Source organism: Danio rerio, chromosome 16 (assembly GCF_049306965.1).
Source record: "Danio rerio strain Tuebingen ecotype United States chromosome 16, GRCz12tu, whole genome shotgun sequence".
Classification (NCBI taxonomy): Eukaryota; Metazoa; Chordata; class Actinopteri; order Cypriniformes; family Danionidae; genus Danio; species Danio rerio.
In genome coordinates, this window is record NC_133191.1 from 24,134,120 (window position 1) to 24,147,675 (window position 13,556).

The following is a 13,556-nucleotide window of genomic DNA, read 5'->3' on the forward strand; positions in this document are numbered from 1 at the left end:
AAAAATTCAACAGAGCTTTACAATTTAAAGTGTGCATCTTCTGTAGCTAAATCATGTACGAAGAGCAAAGGAAAATCAAATTGCTATTTTGTAGGCTGATATGGAACGATATCTCTATTCCAGCATAATTATCAGGGAACATTGCTGCCATACCATGGCTTTCGTAGGCACAATGGTTTTATGCAGTACCTAGTATCTACTCAGCTAGCCTGCACAATTATTAAATTTCAAATTGAAATTGCGATTTTAAAAGTTGCGATTATTTTGATTATTATTATAGCGAAGTAGGCGAGTGGAAGAAATAAAACGATCCAACAAACATTACTTAAAAAGCAGACAACTGTTACAGCAGAACCCACGAGCCCTGGGTATTTAACTAATGTAGTTAATACTGTAATTATTTTCTTAATTTGTCATGACAATTGACAAATTTATTAAAAACAAAAATGTATTAAATAAACAGAAGCATGGTGTAGTGTACTTTATGATTACGCTTGGTCTTTCTTTGGTACTGTTAAAACCACCACATCAAAAGCTGAGGCAATTTTATCAAATTTTAGTAAATCGCAAGTCACAATTTTGATCAGATAAATCGCTATTAGATTTTTTTCTCCAAATTGTGCAGCCCTACCAGCTAGGTAATCAGGTAAAAATGCTGAATAATTTCATTTGATTTAATGATCAATGATTTATGCTATGCTAAGCTAAGCTAAAAGTGCTCCTACCCGACCCAGAGATCAGCTGAACAGATTAAACAATGGTAAAGTCAACTATTTAAACTCTAGGTTACTTTTTAAAATAAGCCTATTACCAAAAAAGTGTATTGTTCCTTTAGAGCCTGAACGACTTCTTGTGTGGAACGTCGTGAAAAATTGTACATTCAACAAAAGTAAATAGGCTTCATTCATTAAATTTCCTTTGGCTTAGTCCCTTTATTAATCAGGGGTCGCCACAGTGGAACAAACCGCCAACTTATTCAGCATATGTTTTACACAGTACTTTTCCACCTGCAACCCATCACTGGGAAACATCCATACACTCTCATAACACATATGCACTACGGACAATTTAGCTTACCCAATTCACCTATTGTGCGTGTCTTTGGACTTGTGGGAGAATCAGGAGCATCCAGAGGAAACCCACACAAACATGAGGAGAACATGGCAACAGAAATGCCAACTGACCATGCCGAGGCTCGAACCTGCGACCTTCATGCTGTGAGGCAACAGCACTACCTACTGCGCCACCGCACCGCCCAATGGGCTTCAAAGCAAAAAACAGGACACGTTTTACATCACTGTTTGGAGATATTCTTCTGAGGCTGTGTGAATAAAGACAATGTCATCATTTTTTGCTAAACCATCCTCACCCACAAAAAACAAAGCCAAGCAAAAACAAAACACATGTCATTTGGTTCCCCTTTAAGGTTATCTCAGCGTACACGCTTGCACGTTCAGTCCAACCATGCAATAAGTGTCTCATTGATGTGTCTGAATAACTAGAGAGAGCTAATTTGTGAATCAGCCAAGTGACCTGGATTCAGGGTTATGGGGAAGAGTTGTCTGAACTACAAATCCCAGAGTGCACTCTTTCTGTATTCTTATTCACGAATGACACAGGGGACTGCGAATACTGCAAAGGTGCATTGATTTGATTTTTTTTCTTCGCCTGTCACATTTCTGTGCTAAAATGTCCGTCAGAAATGTCTGGAGGGAGGGAATATTCGAGCTTAAAAACGGTTGCATCATGGTCCTTGGCTCCAGGGCATGGGCATGTCTGGCGAGCACACACACTCAAAGCAGGCAGACGGAGGGGGAGGGAGAGAAAGAGAGGGTATGCAAAACATACATCAGAAAAGAGACGCAGCTAGAAAAATCACATGACACACATTTACGCAGACAAACATTTTTGGGACAACATAAACACAGAGTAAACAAACACATGATCACTGCACATTCAACACATTCAATTACACTTTTCATTTGGTAAGGCGACAGACAAACAAACACAGCAGGGCTCAATAATAAGGATGACAAGAGTGTTTTGTGAAAAGTGACAGAACTGTCACTCACTCCTTTGAACCAAAGCATGTAACATTTATTGAGGATGTGCATGATTTAGGATTTGACAATTGTGCTGGTGTAAATATGTCACCAATTTTAAAATATTTAAAAGCCTTACAAATGAGGGTTTGATTAAATGGCAAGAATTGCTAGTGGAACAATTTCTGTCAAAAATTGGTTATTTATATGATTTTTTTGTTGGCAACTAAAAAGTTAAGACTGTAAAATGGTGCAAATATTAAAAGTAAAAAAACTGTAAAAATGCTACAGTAAAAATCTGTAATCTGGTTGACAGGAAGATTCCTTAATATACAGTGAATAACCGTAAATTGGTTTTGTTACAGAGTATGACACTTCAGTTTTTACGTTTTAGTTTTTTTAAAACATTATTGTGGTTCTTTTTAGTTTTGTTTTAATTTCTCATCAGTGTTGTAAAATACATAAACAATATCACGTGAGCAGTGGTGCAATATGGCTGTATATGATTCTCTAACGTAATGTCTAAAGTGATGACAAAACAGGTGATTTTGCTGACATTTTAGGATTATAAGGCTGAACGGCATGAAATGCCATCAGTCTACAGATATGTCCCAGTATTTCTCTGTTGCAATCAGGAGATCACAATAATTAACCCTAAAAAAAATCCAAAGCAAAGCAAACACCACCAGATTACTGTTGTGTTTGTGATAAGGAAAAACATTAAACACATGCAGGCATTTCTTCTTTCTATCTTTTTACTGAACTAGTCTGCAAAAACAAGACAGGACACTAATTGGAAACAAACAAATGGCCAACCAAAAAGTAATAACTTTTATAATGATTTGATATTTAGTTAATATTATGCAGTAGGGATGTAACGGTATTGTAAATACCGTCATACCGCAATATTAAATTTTTTCGATATTACCGAAGTCGCATGACTCGGTAAAACTATAGGTCTTCTGAGAAAATTTGCTCAGGCGAATGAAGCGAACGGGAGGTAGCTGAAACTTCATTTCCCATCAGCCCCGTCGTGGCCATAATCCTTTGCGGTCTGTTGTCGCTACAGATCCAGTAATGCGGAAATGGAGTGTGCTGCTAGTAGCGGAGATGGAAAAAAAGATGGAAATGATCGAACCTAAAGCGGGTGTTGTCGCCGCGCGCGTGCTGAATAGCGGTGCTGTCGCGCGCGTTCTGATCAGCTGTGTTGTGGCGCGCGTATTGTAAAGCGCCGGGGGGGGGTTGAGCGCGCATACTCAAGAGAGGTGTTGTCGCGCGCCTACTGAAGGGCTGGACTGGACGGAGGTTGTGTCGCGTCGCGGGGACACTTTTGATCGTTTTGGAAGGGCATTTTCTATCCAAGACTAAAAAGGGCATGTGCACTGCACAGGTTGAGCCCTATGTGTGCACGTGCCTGCAAGTTGGGGAATACGACTAATAATCAGTCATGGGGACTGCAGAAACACAGCACACTGTTCAGATTGATGCAGACATTGACATGTACCGCAAAGAGATCTCTATCTCACTCATGGTTTGTCTTCTCAAGTGGGGGAAAGACAATGCACAACGTTACCCCACTGCTGTCAACATGGGCCAAGTCATATCTCTCTTGTCCCAGAAACCTCAGTCCCAAATGAGAGGGTTTTTTTCTGTTGCAGGGGACATTGTAAATACCCAGAGATACCAGCTTTTACCAGATTATAGTTATATGATAATTTTCCTTTAAACCCATCTCTATCTAAGTGAGTGATTAAATGTTAAATGTGATGAGTTTTCAACAATACTAAATTGAAACTTTATTTTTTTACATGGTTTAATAATTTTTTGTTATTAAAATTGAAGTTCCTGTTTCAAAGCTAACAGATAGATGGCTAATTTGTATGTCATTGACACTTTTGGCACTTTTTTGGAGTATTTTCAAAAGTTTTTTTTTTTCCCTGTAAATGATTCAATAAATACCGTACCGTGACATTCATACCGAGGTATTACCGTACCGTGAAATTCTGATACCGTTACATCCCTATTATGCAGTCTCTGTCACCATCTTGTGTATGGACAATGTCAACCATCTTTGCTCTATTCAATGTCAGGCAGATGGATACCATAAATATTTAAAGTAGGCACTACCCTTATACATAAACTGCATGGTTGCGATCTAAACAACTACATTCTCAACTAAAAAGCATCAAAAGTACATTATGTTGTCTAACAGTTGCAATATTTGTCAAACTAGTGAGTTTATTGATCTGCTGTCACTCTATGTGGGCGGATTAAAACTGATGTACAAGAGGCTGTACAAGTTCTGATAATGCAGAATATCAAATCAGATTCGAGAACCAGATAGAACTGTTGTATAAAGTTTTATATCACATCCAATGTTGATAAATGATGTGTATTGCTCTACTTTAGTTTCATGTATGTGACAATAATGGTGTTTAGTAGCTGTGTGAATGATACAGGACGTCTCTTATATATTAGTATTTTTCTTGGCTTGCTGTGAAGCTGTAATGAGCATTTGTTCTTCACATGACTTTTACATTTACACATGTGTTTGGTTGTGTTTTTGTCTGTATAAGAAAGATACAATGTAGACTATAGTAATACAACTTAACTGATTTAATTTACCATAAAATTAAAAATATATATTTTATAGTATCTACTGTATTTTTACTGTATTTTACAAATAGTTTACAGTAAAATTTAGGCATGGCGTAAAAGGTAAACCTTTTAGATAAAAATCAGCAAAAAGGAGGAGAGAGATGTCATTTGCTTTCCATTTATTTATACATATTCAAAAATAAAAATCATGAAAAAAGAAGAAAAAAGAAGAAAAAATAATCAATTCGAAAAATCTTTGCTACTGTTGCTGATAGTGCTAAATATAAAAATCTAACATCTTGTACAACATGTCATATTTATTTTCAATTAATGATTCAACAATTCATACATAAAACTTCATGTTTCATTATAGGTGTATCATTTTTGAAAACCTATTCAGTGACAAAAGTTTGATGTTTGTTTGTCGCCACCCACTGGTAATATAATGTAAATGCTACAAATTTTTTTTATCATCATTATATTTTGAAGTAAAGTCAAAATGCTTTCATACATGTGACTTGAATGACGCGAGAGGTGACCTCTCTGCAATGGGATATATGCACACAGACTTTTAATAATCAGTCAGGCAGCCCAAGGGCTTCCGGTAAACTTTCTATTACAAAACAGTCACGTTTAAGATCGGATTTCGTTAAAAATCAGTGATATTCACTGCCTGTTTGATATACGATATGAAGTGGGTCTCAGATTGAACAAGTAGCACCACAATGAGATCAATTTCCCTCGCCCTGTCTTCAAAATAGAACAGTTTATTTTACCTCAGTATTTTTAGTGGAATTTCTGACAGTGCTAATGGTCATAACAAAAGTCTTTTATCTCGTTTTACGCTTGAACAACTAAATGAACACTTTATTTATTCAATGCATTGTACTGAATGCATTGTAATTACATTACAACATCAATGCTGTAAAAACAACCTTATAAAATTGAAAAAAGTCACATTAAGCTTTCGCCAGAAATTTATCGTTGGCTTTAAAACTCAAGATGTGCATAGACCCCATTATTATAAATGTTGGATTAACCTAAAAGTTCAAAAGTTATTAATCTGCGGATAATTAATCCCAGTTATTAATCCCAGTTATTAAACTGGGTTGTGATCCGTATGGATCATGGATCAACCATGATCCATTACACCCCTAATTTTTTAATGTATTTTACAATTTTGTTTACAGTACAATTTAAGCATGATGGAAAACGGAAACTATTCAGATTAAAATAATGTTAATTTACCATACTGTACATTGCAATAGTGATTCCAAAATTTATATGTAGCAAGTACAATTAATGATTTTAGTTTTTAGTGTCTTATTTTTAGTTTATTAAGACACAATTTTGAGAAAATAATCGTCAACTATTAAGCTAAAAATTGAAATTTATACATAAATTTGGGAAAGACAGATTTAGATGTTTTCTAGCAGTTTCCTTGATTTCTGCAGTTAAAGTATTAAAACATTACAAAGGTACCCATTGCATGGTTTCTGCTACATTCATTCCTCTATGGCAGGGCGCCACACCATTACAGCTTCTCATTCAAAATATTCAGTCGTTGTTTTTTCTTAATAGCGGGTGATAATCGAACCAAAACTTATTAAAAGTTAAGTGAATTTAAAGTTAAGAAACTTTTCTGTAATCATAGTAGTGCTGTGCATTATTTGTTTAACCCTTTAAGGTGACATGCTGACAGACTGACAGGTGCATGAGGCCAGCAAACATGACGTAGCTTTCAATTAAGATAAACATAATTTTCCATAATTATCCTTTATTTATAGATAGAGTTCCATGGTTTTGCATACAATGACTTTATCTTGCTAGAGTTTATGGCCCTTTCACTTTACTTCAGGATGCATCAATGCCATTCTGTAGGTTTGGTAAAGACATTCATAAATATTCTTAGCAAATATAATAAATGTTGGAGACATACTTGTTACATAAACGCACTAAATTGCACTTCAGCAGCGTTTATTTGAGAGTGCACAAGAAGATCTCGAAAGCAAAGAGGTTCTCATGCTCATATTAGGTGAATGCGATCTTGGTTTGTAATTGAAATAACGCCATAGGTAGTAAGGCCTGCTGCCAGAGCTGGAAAAAAATCCTAGAGGAAACACTGCATTGTATTAGTTTTTAAATTTAAAGTTATGAAGAATCAACATCAGCCAACATATTTAAATCAGTGCATTCCTTTAAAAAAAAGGTAAAAATAAGCAAAACCATTCTCATTGTTGAGCCCTGCAAGAGCTACATTCAAATTAGACAGTTAAAAATGAACACAGTAAATAAACACAATGTGCATCATCATCAAGACGATTGATTGATATTGCAAGCTATAAGAACTAGTACAAATAAAGACCAAAAGATCCAAGATAAACCCAAGAGGAGAAACTCCCAAAGCAGGTAAGAAACAAATCCCAAACTCCCAGATTTCATTCACAAGTCTGGTGCCATGACCCGAGAACTCTAACACATTGAGATGAAGTGAAAAGTTAAACTCACACCTCTGAAGGAAGAAAAAAAGAATAAGGGGAAAATGCATGGGCAAAGTGAAGATCCAGACACCCATTCCATCACCTGGTGCATGTTGGGGGTGAATCCCTAGGCATAGAGGCTGATGGTTCTCATTAACGACAACATGAAGATGTTTCATCTAGAAAGCCACACACTAAAGCCCGCGCATCTCTAAGTGGAAGGACAGGAAGTGAGATAACCAAGTCAGACATTATGGTAAATCTAATGACCTATATTTTCAACTCCCTGCAGAAAGGTTGTGAATAAAGCACAGTGCGCGTGCATGTAAGGAATGCAGTAAAAGATATTCATAGATGTTCTCTTCTGAAACTGCTAGACTAACTTTCGTAGCCATGTTACAGGCTCAAGACAGATTAAAAATAAGCACTCACGACATAATCAAATCCTATTTCAACTCTTAATACAATAATTACCTGCAAGAAATGCAGCAAAAGTGCTTTATTCAGCAAAAGGCTTGTAATACTACTAGCAAATCAATGCACAGCCTACAAATGAAGTTCATTTAACATAAATATTTAATTTATATAAATTGTAAAGTGTGTATTTCCTTTTGGTTTGGTCTCAATCTGAGTAACAGCATGTAATTTAACCCTTCAGGCTTAAACATTGACTTAGAAGTGCGTCAGGCTTTTTTTTTTTTTACCAGCCTCCATGCCTCGGGATATGTACGTGCAGGTGAATATTTGGGAACGCTTACCACATACTCCATTGGAAGACACTCTTTTGTGTGTCAGTCTTCCTAGAAAGTGCATGTAAACGCATATTAGCATGTTCACACAACAATCACATGACACATCAGCAAAGCCACCAATCACAGCAGATTAGCCCAAGACATTTTGTATGATTCAGTCAAGGATTATACAGTAGATGCGCTTATCCTTTTAGCACATGTGAGAAAAATATCCTGTGGCAGTATAAGGGGTTCAACCGAGGCAATTCGCAAGTAGGGGTGTGTGATATTATGGACTATGATAATATCATAATTGTTTTACCAGTGTGTGAGCTGACTTATGGAGTCGTTTACTTTGTAAAAATCTAACTAAAACAGGTCTTGAGATAACAAATGAAGAATGAGACTATAATTCTTGTTACCAATGCAAAAAATACAACTGTTTGAAAAAGCAGAAAGCTGAAAAAGTGTACTTGTATGTATGTTTGTATGGTTGTATGGTTATGGATGTATGGTTTGTTAAGGCTATAGGACAATATTTTAAAGAGATACAACTATTTGAAATCTAGAAAGCTTTAAAAAAATTATATTGAGAAAATCACATTTAAAGTTGTCTAAAAGAAGTGCTTAGCACTGGATATTACTTATGAAAGATTAATTTATCATATATTTACTACAGAAAATTTAAAACTTATATTTATGGAACATGATCTTTATTTAAAATTCTAATTATTTTTGGCATAAATTGTTTTTATAATTTTAGGTAACAATCAGGTTAAAATTATAAAAATGCATGCAACAAAAGAATGTTTTTGTGGTCCAGATTATAAGATACAAAGCACAGTTAAGTAGGGCTGCAAGATTCTGGCTAAAATGAGAATGACGATTTTTTTTTTCCTAAAATCAAGATCAAAATATCTCGCGCTTCTGTAGATGTAAATAAAGGTTAATATGAGTAGGCTGTTAGTATTGTTATTCTCAAACATATACAATAAAGTAACAATAATAATATTAGGCCTATGTGTAGGTCTACTGTTGGATGAAATGCTACATTTTACAGTATATAGACCTGGAATGAAGAGTTTTTGGGTTGAAATCAGTCAGCAAAATCTGGCAACATTGCACACAGCTTTGCTAGCAATTTTTCACTCGGACTCATTCACAGTCTCTCTATCACATAAACACACATGCAGATATTCACCACGTACAAGTTACGCAAAACACGAATATCTGACATTTGCCGGAGCAAGATCCAGCACTGCCGCAAACAGTTTATTTGCCGTACATAGCATACACGACTTATTTGCCATTTCTGAAAAGTTTGCAGTTAATGCTGGAGCTCCTCGCATGCCTTCTTTCGGCTTTCGCCCAGCTTGTACTTTGCCACAAAAGCTGCATGGTGGGTTTTGCCATTGATTCCCGACCACTGTTCTAACGGGTGGAACAGATTCGATGTGTTCCCGCTTTTAAGTTCCGTTTATCGGAACTTAAAAAGCCAAACCACTTCCAAACCACTGCATTAGACTTTCCTCTCTCATCAACTAATTTGTCTACATTCTTACTTGTGGAAGCTTGTTTATTCACATCCGTATTCAGGCCATTCTTTTTGTAGCTAAAACTTTCTGTGATGGAGCGAACTGCAGAGCGCTGGCAGGCAGCATTTCTGTTACGTACGTCATCATGCAAGTGACATGACCATGCTCTTTACGGCTGAGCACTGAAAGTCATTCAGTGACAAATGATACAATGTATAAAATCCTACATATCATAAAATATATTTATATGCAAATTTATATCGAAATGCTGGAAATGGGTTTAAAAATCATATCACCATTAATGAAAAAAATTCTGTCGCGATATACATTGATATCGAATTATTGTCCAGCCCTATCACTTACTTTGTTTCTAAATGAATCAGCCATTTTGAATGAATCACTTGAACATTATTAAAAGAATCTCTCATTAAAACTGGGCCTTGTTTCCACCTTGTCATTTTTAGTGACACACTTGTTTATTACATAATAGGCTTAAACTAGCCATGGTATCAGCACAAAAACTTTCTCATTCATTCATTCATTCATTCATTTTCTTTTCTGCTTAGTCCCTTTATTAATCAGGGGTCGCCACAGTGAAACGAATCACCAACTTATCCAGCATGTGTTTTACGCAGCAGTTACCCTTTCAGCTGCGACACAACACGGGAAAACATGCAAACTCCACACAAAAATGCCAACTGACCCAGCCAGGGCTCGAATAAGTGACTTCCTTAATGTGAGGCGATCGTGCTACCCATTGCGCCACCGTGATGCCAACATTCTCAACAAAAGCAAAAAAAAGTTCAGTTGGCAGTAAGGAACACCTCTGATTACAGTTAGATAATGCACACATACATGTGCATCCAAGAATAAAACACACCCTAAAAGAAAAAAGAAAGGCACATTGAAGAATGTCTGTGGTCATGCTCAGACAAACCATGGAATGAAAGGAATGACCCGGCAGGACGGGTAATGGGTACGTCTGCTGTAGCCTGCAGACTCAACTGGGTGACAGTGGCACACATGTTCCAGCCTGCTGGAGTTGATCAGAGCAGGTAACATTCTTCAAGCAGACACCCAGAATAGAAGTGTTCCTGCAGTTAGTTACCAATAGCAACTCCTCCGGAACATTTTGTGATTTTTTGTTAACAATGCTTTTTTTTTTCTTTTCTTTTTTTTTTCAGCTCATCAATGATACTTCTCTGCAAAGCACACACATTTAAACAAGCACTGTTGCTGCACTTTGAAACCACATTCACACTTTAGCAGAGGTGTAAGCAGAGAATGTAAGGCACAGAGAGTCATTTTCACCACGGTTAACAATTTACAAGGTAATTGTTTTAATAATTGCACAGAAATTGATAAAAACATATTAAAGTGTCACTTTATTTTTTTAAATGATGGTCTTTGGACTCTATAGTAACTTGTGCAGGATTAACATCAGAAAGACTTCTGGTTTGTGGCTACTAATCTAGCCCACATTGCATGCAGCTAATACTAGTTAAAATCTATCCACCCACAGACTAACAAAAGATACTCATCAAAGTTTTCTTTTATCTTACACAACAATTACAGCATAAAGTCTTTAACCACCAACCAGGCATGCTGTGACAAGACTTTAATAACACAGTGTTTGATTGATAAAGACTAAAATAAAAACTAAAAGCAGGGTTAAGTTACCTTTGCATAATCTAACAAAGGATGTGAACATCCTTGCAGCAGTGTGTGTGTGTGTGTGTGTGTGTGTGTGTGTTGCTTCAAGAAAGCAACCGTTCATTTGTTTTGTGTTTTATAATAATTTTGAAACATTAGTCATTTATATATTTATCATGTTATTGATTATTAGTTAATGATTTGATAATTTGTCATTTAATTACATTTGTATAATTACTATTTTCCTATAATTATTGCTTTATTATTACTTCCCCTTATTGTTGTACTCATATGATTGTCTGGATTCAGTGTGGAAACTTTTATTCGTAAGAAACAGATAAGAGAAGGTCTCCATTTAAAGGTCTGTAATATTACTGGGTGATGTTGTGAGTATAAACACTTGTTGGATTGGTCAGACGACTAGAATATTCTATAATGCTCTTTCTAAATTATCATTTTGTCTTCTGCTTTTGCTCCTATCATAAAAACAAGCAAAAAAAAAAAAAAAACATGAACATGAACTGTTTTTGAACAGATTATAGTGTGTAACAAAATCTACACTGATGTTCCTCAAACTATCATATATCATGTCATCAGAGCTGAAGAGCAAAAAAAAAAAAAAAAAAAACACCCCATATTAAATCTAATACAATATTCTTCCACATGTAATAGAGCTGCACAATTTATCATTTGATCACCGATATCCCAATATGTGCGTCCGCAATACAAAGTATGCCATGTTACGTTGATTTTATGTTTCTCTGTGTCGAGTTTTTTCATTGGTGTTTTGCTTTTTCTGAATGTTACCTTAATGTATAAGAAACTGAAACTCACTCATTCAGAGGCAGGAACTGGTAGCCGTGCAACAACTATCATTATAGGATAAAAACAAAACAAAAGTTTCCATCTAGAGATACTTCACAGGACTCGACACTTACTTGCTCCATTGTGCTCGTGGCTGTCAGCACCCCCCACAATCAATACCAAGCTGACCAATCACAGAACTTGCGCTATGCGCCATTGCGACATATAATAACATATTTTGAGAGGTGCTCGTCAGCATCAGCGTCAGCCATGACGAGGGCTATGCGACCGGACCAAGACTGCACTGGAACATACGTGAGCGCTTGAGGCAGAAGTATAAATCAGCCTTTATAAATACTAGATGATACTAGAATTACTATATAATTCTAGAATACTATAAACCACATAATACAGACCTTGTTTTTTTTAAATAACTTTATGACTATAGTTTGTTTATTATATGTATACAATATATTGTATAAAAATATATTTATATTTCACACCCCTGCAAATCATCACAATTTATCTAAAGTAACGACTTTGCAAATAGAGCTATTTAAGCCATTTGATGAAATTGTATTTATATTGCAATATATAATTGCAGAGAACGGAAATACTGCAATAAAATATGTTTTCAATATCGTATATCCTAACATGTAACATGCAATTTATTACTCAATTAGCTACCCAACACCCTGGCGTTGACCACTTTTCATTGACACCCCTTTTTTACTTTATTTATTTTTATTTATTTTTTTCTGTTTTATGAGAATATACACCTAGTAGCATAAATATCTAGTTCTCATTTGTGTAACTATAATAACAATCACGTGTAAGGTTCAACCACATTTTACTACAAACCAAACCAATTAAATAAATTTTCGACAACTTCTGGTAGAGGTCAAAAGTGGACAAGATTAAAAGATTTCAACCAAAAGACAGCCCTGCAAAACAGCCACCCAAATTACTGCACATTGGTTATTAATAACCACAAACTGAAAAGCACCACCTAAAACAAAACATCTGCAGAGTGAAACCAACCAAAACTAAACTAATCCAAGAGGACAAGCTAAAAATAAAACAGCAATTCTAAATTTAAAACTTTAATAAGCCGGCAGTGACAAGCAACTTGTCTTGCAGGTCCCACAGGTCCACAGCTCTGCATCAGCCTGAGGTGGACTGTTGATAACAGAGGAAGGTGTGCGTGTTTGCACTTCTCTTTTTAGGAGTGGACAGAGGTTCAACATAGCCTGCATTTTTTTTTCCTGGCAAGACTCTTAATAACAGGGTTGACCAGACGACTGAACTGAATTACACCACATTGCAATATTTTAGACACAGAAGGCCATACATGGCTCTGAAACAAACACATTTGATTTACTAACATTTGATGAACAACGCACACAATGCTCATGCAGGTCAGACAAGAGCTTTGAATTGTTTTAACACTACTTCAATTGTCCACAAGGACGTTGTTTATCAAATTGGATTCCGACAGTTGTTTTAGAATCAGAAAATATGGAACTAAAATAAAAACAAATTACTGCTCACCAAACATGTAGAGAGAAAAGGCTCAAGTATTGAAATTAATGTAATCGTTTTACCCATATCTGAGCATGCTATAAAAAATACAGTACATTTTTAAAGGATGTGAATTCCTGTAAATGAACACATTAAAAGTACATTTTAGGCTAGTGTTACCACAAGACCTTA

The 13,556-nt window shown here is 35.7% G+C and overlaps 1 protein-coding gene across 3 annotated transcripts in view; it reads right to left on the reverse strand.

Moving 5' to 3' along the window:
• Positions 1-13,556, reverse strand: part of shc1 (SHC (Src homology 2 domain containing) transforming protein 1) — an 81,404-nt gene that overhangs the window by 37,887 nt on the left and 29,961 nt on the right. The window contains exon 2 of one of the 3 annotated variants that reach the window (XM_005169755.6): positions 7,879-7,920. The exons of the other annotated variants lie outside the window; for them this stretch is intronic. Coding sequence (XP_005169812.1) covers positions 7,879-7,890 — 12 coding nt within the window. The 5' untranslated portion in view covers positions 7,891-7,920. The remainder of the gene's footprint in view (positions 1-7,878; positions 7,921-13,556) is intronic. 3 annotated transcript variants of the gene reach the window in all.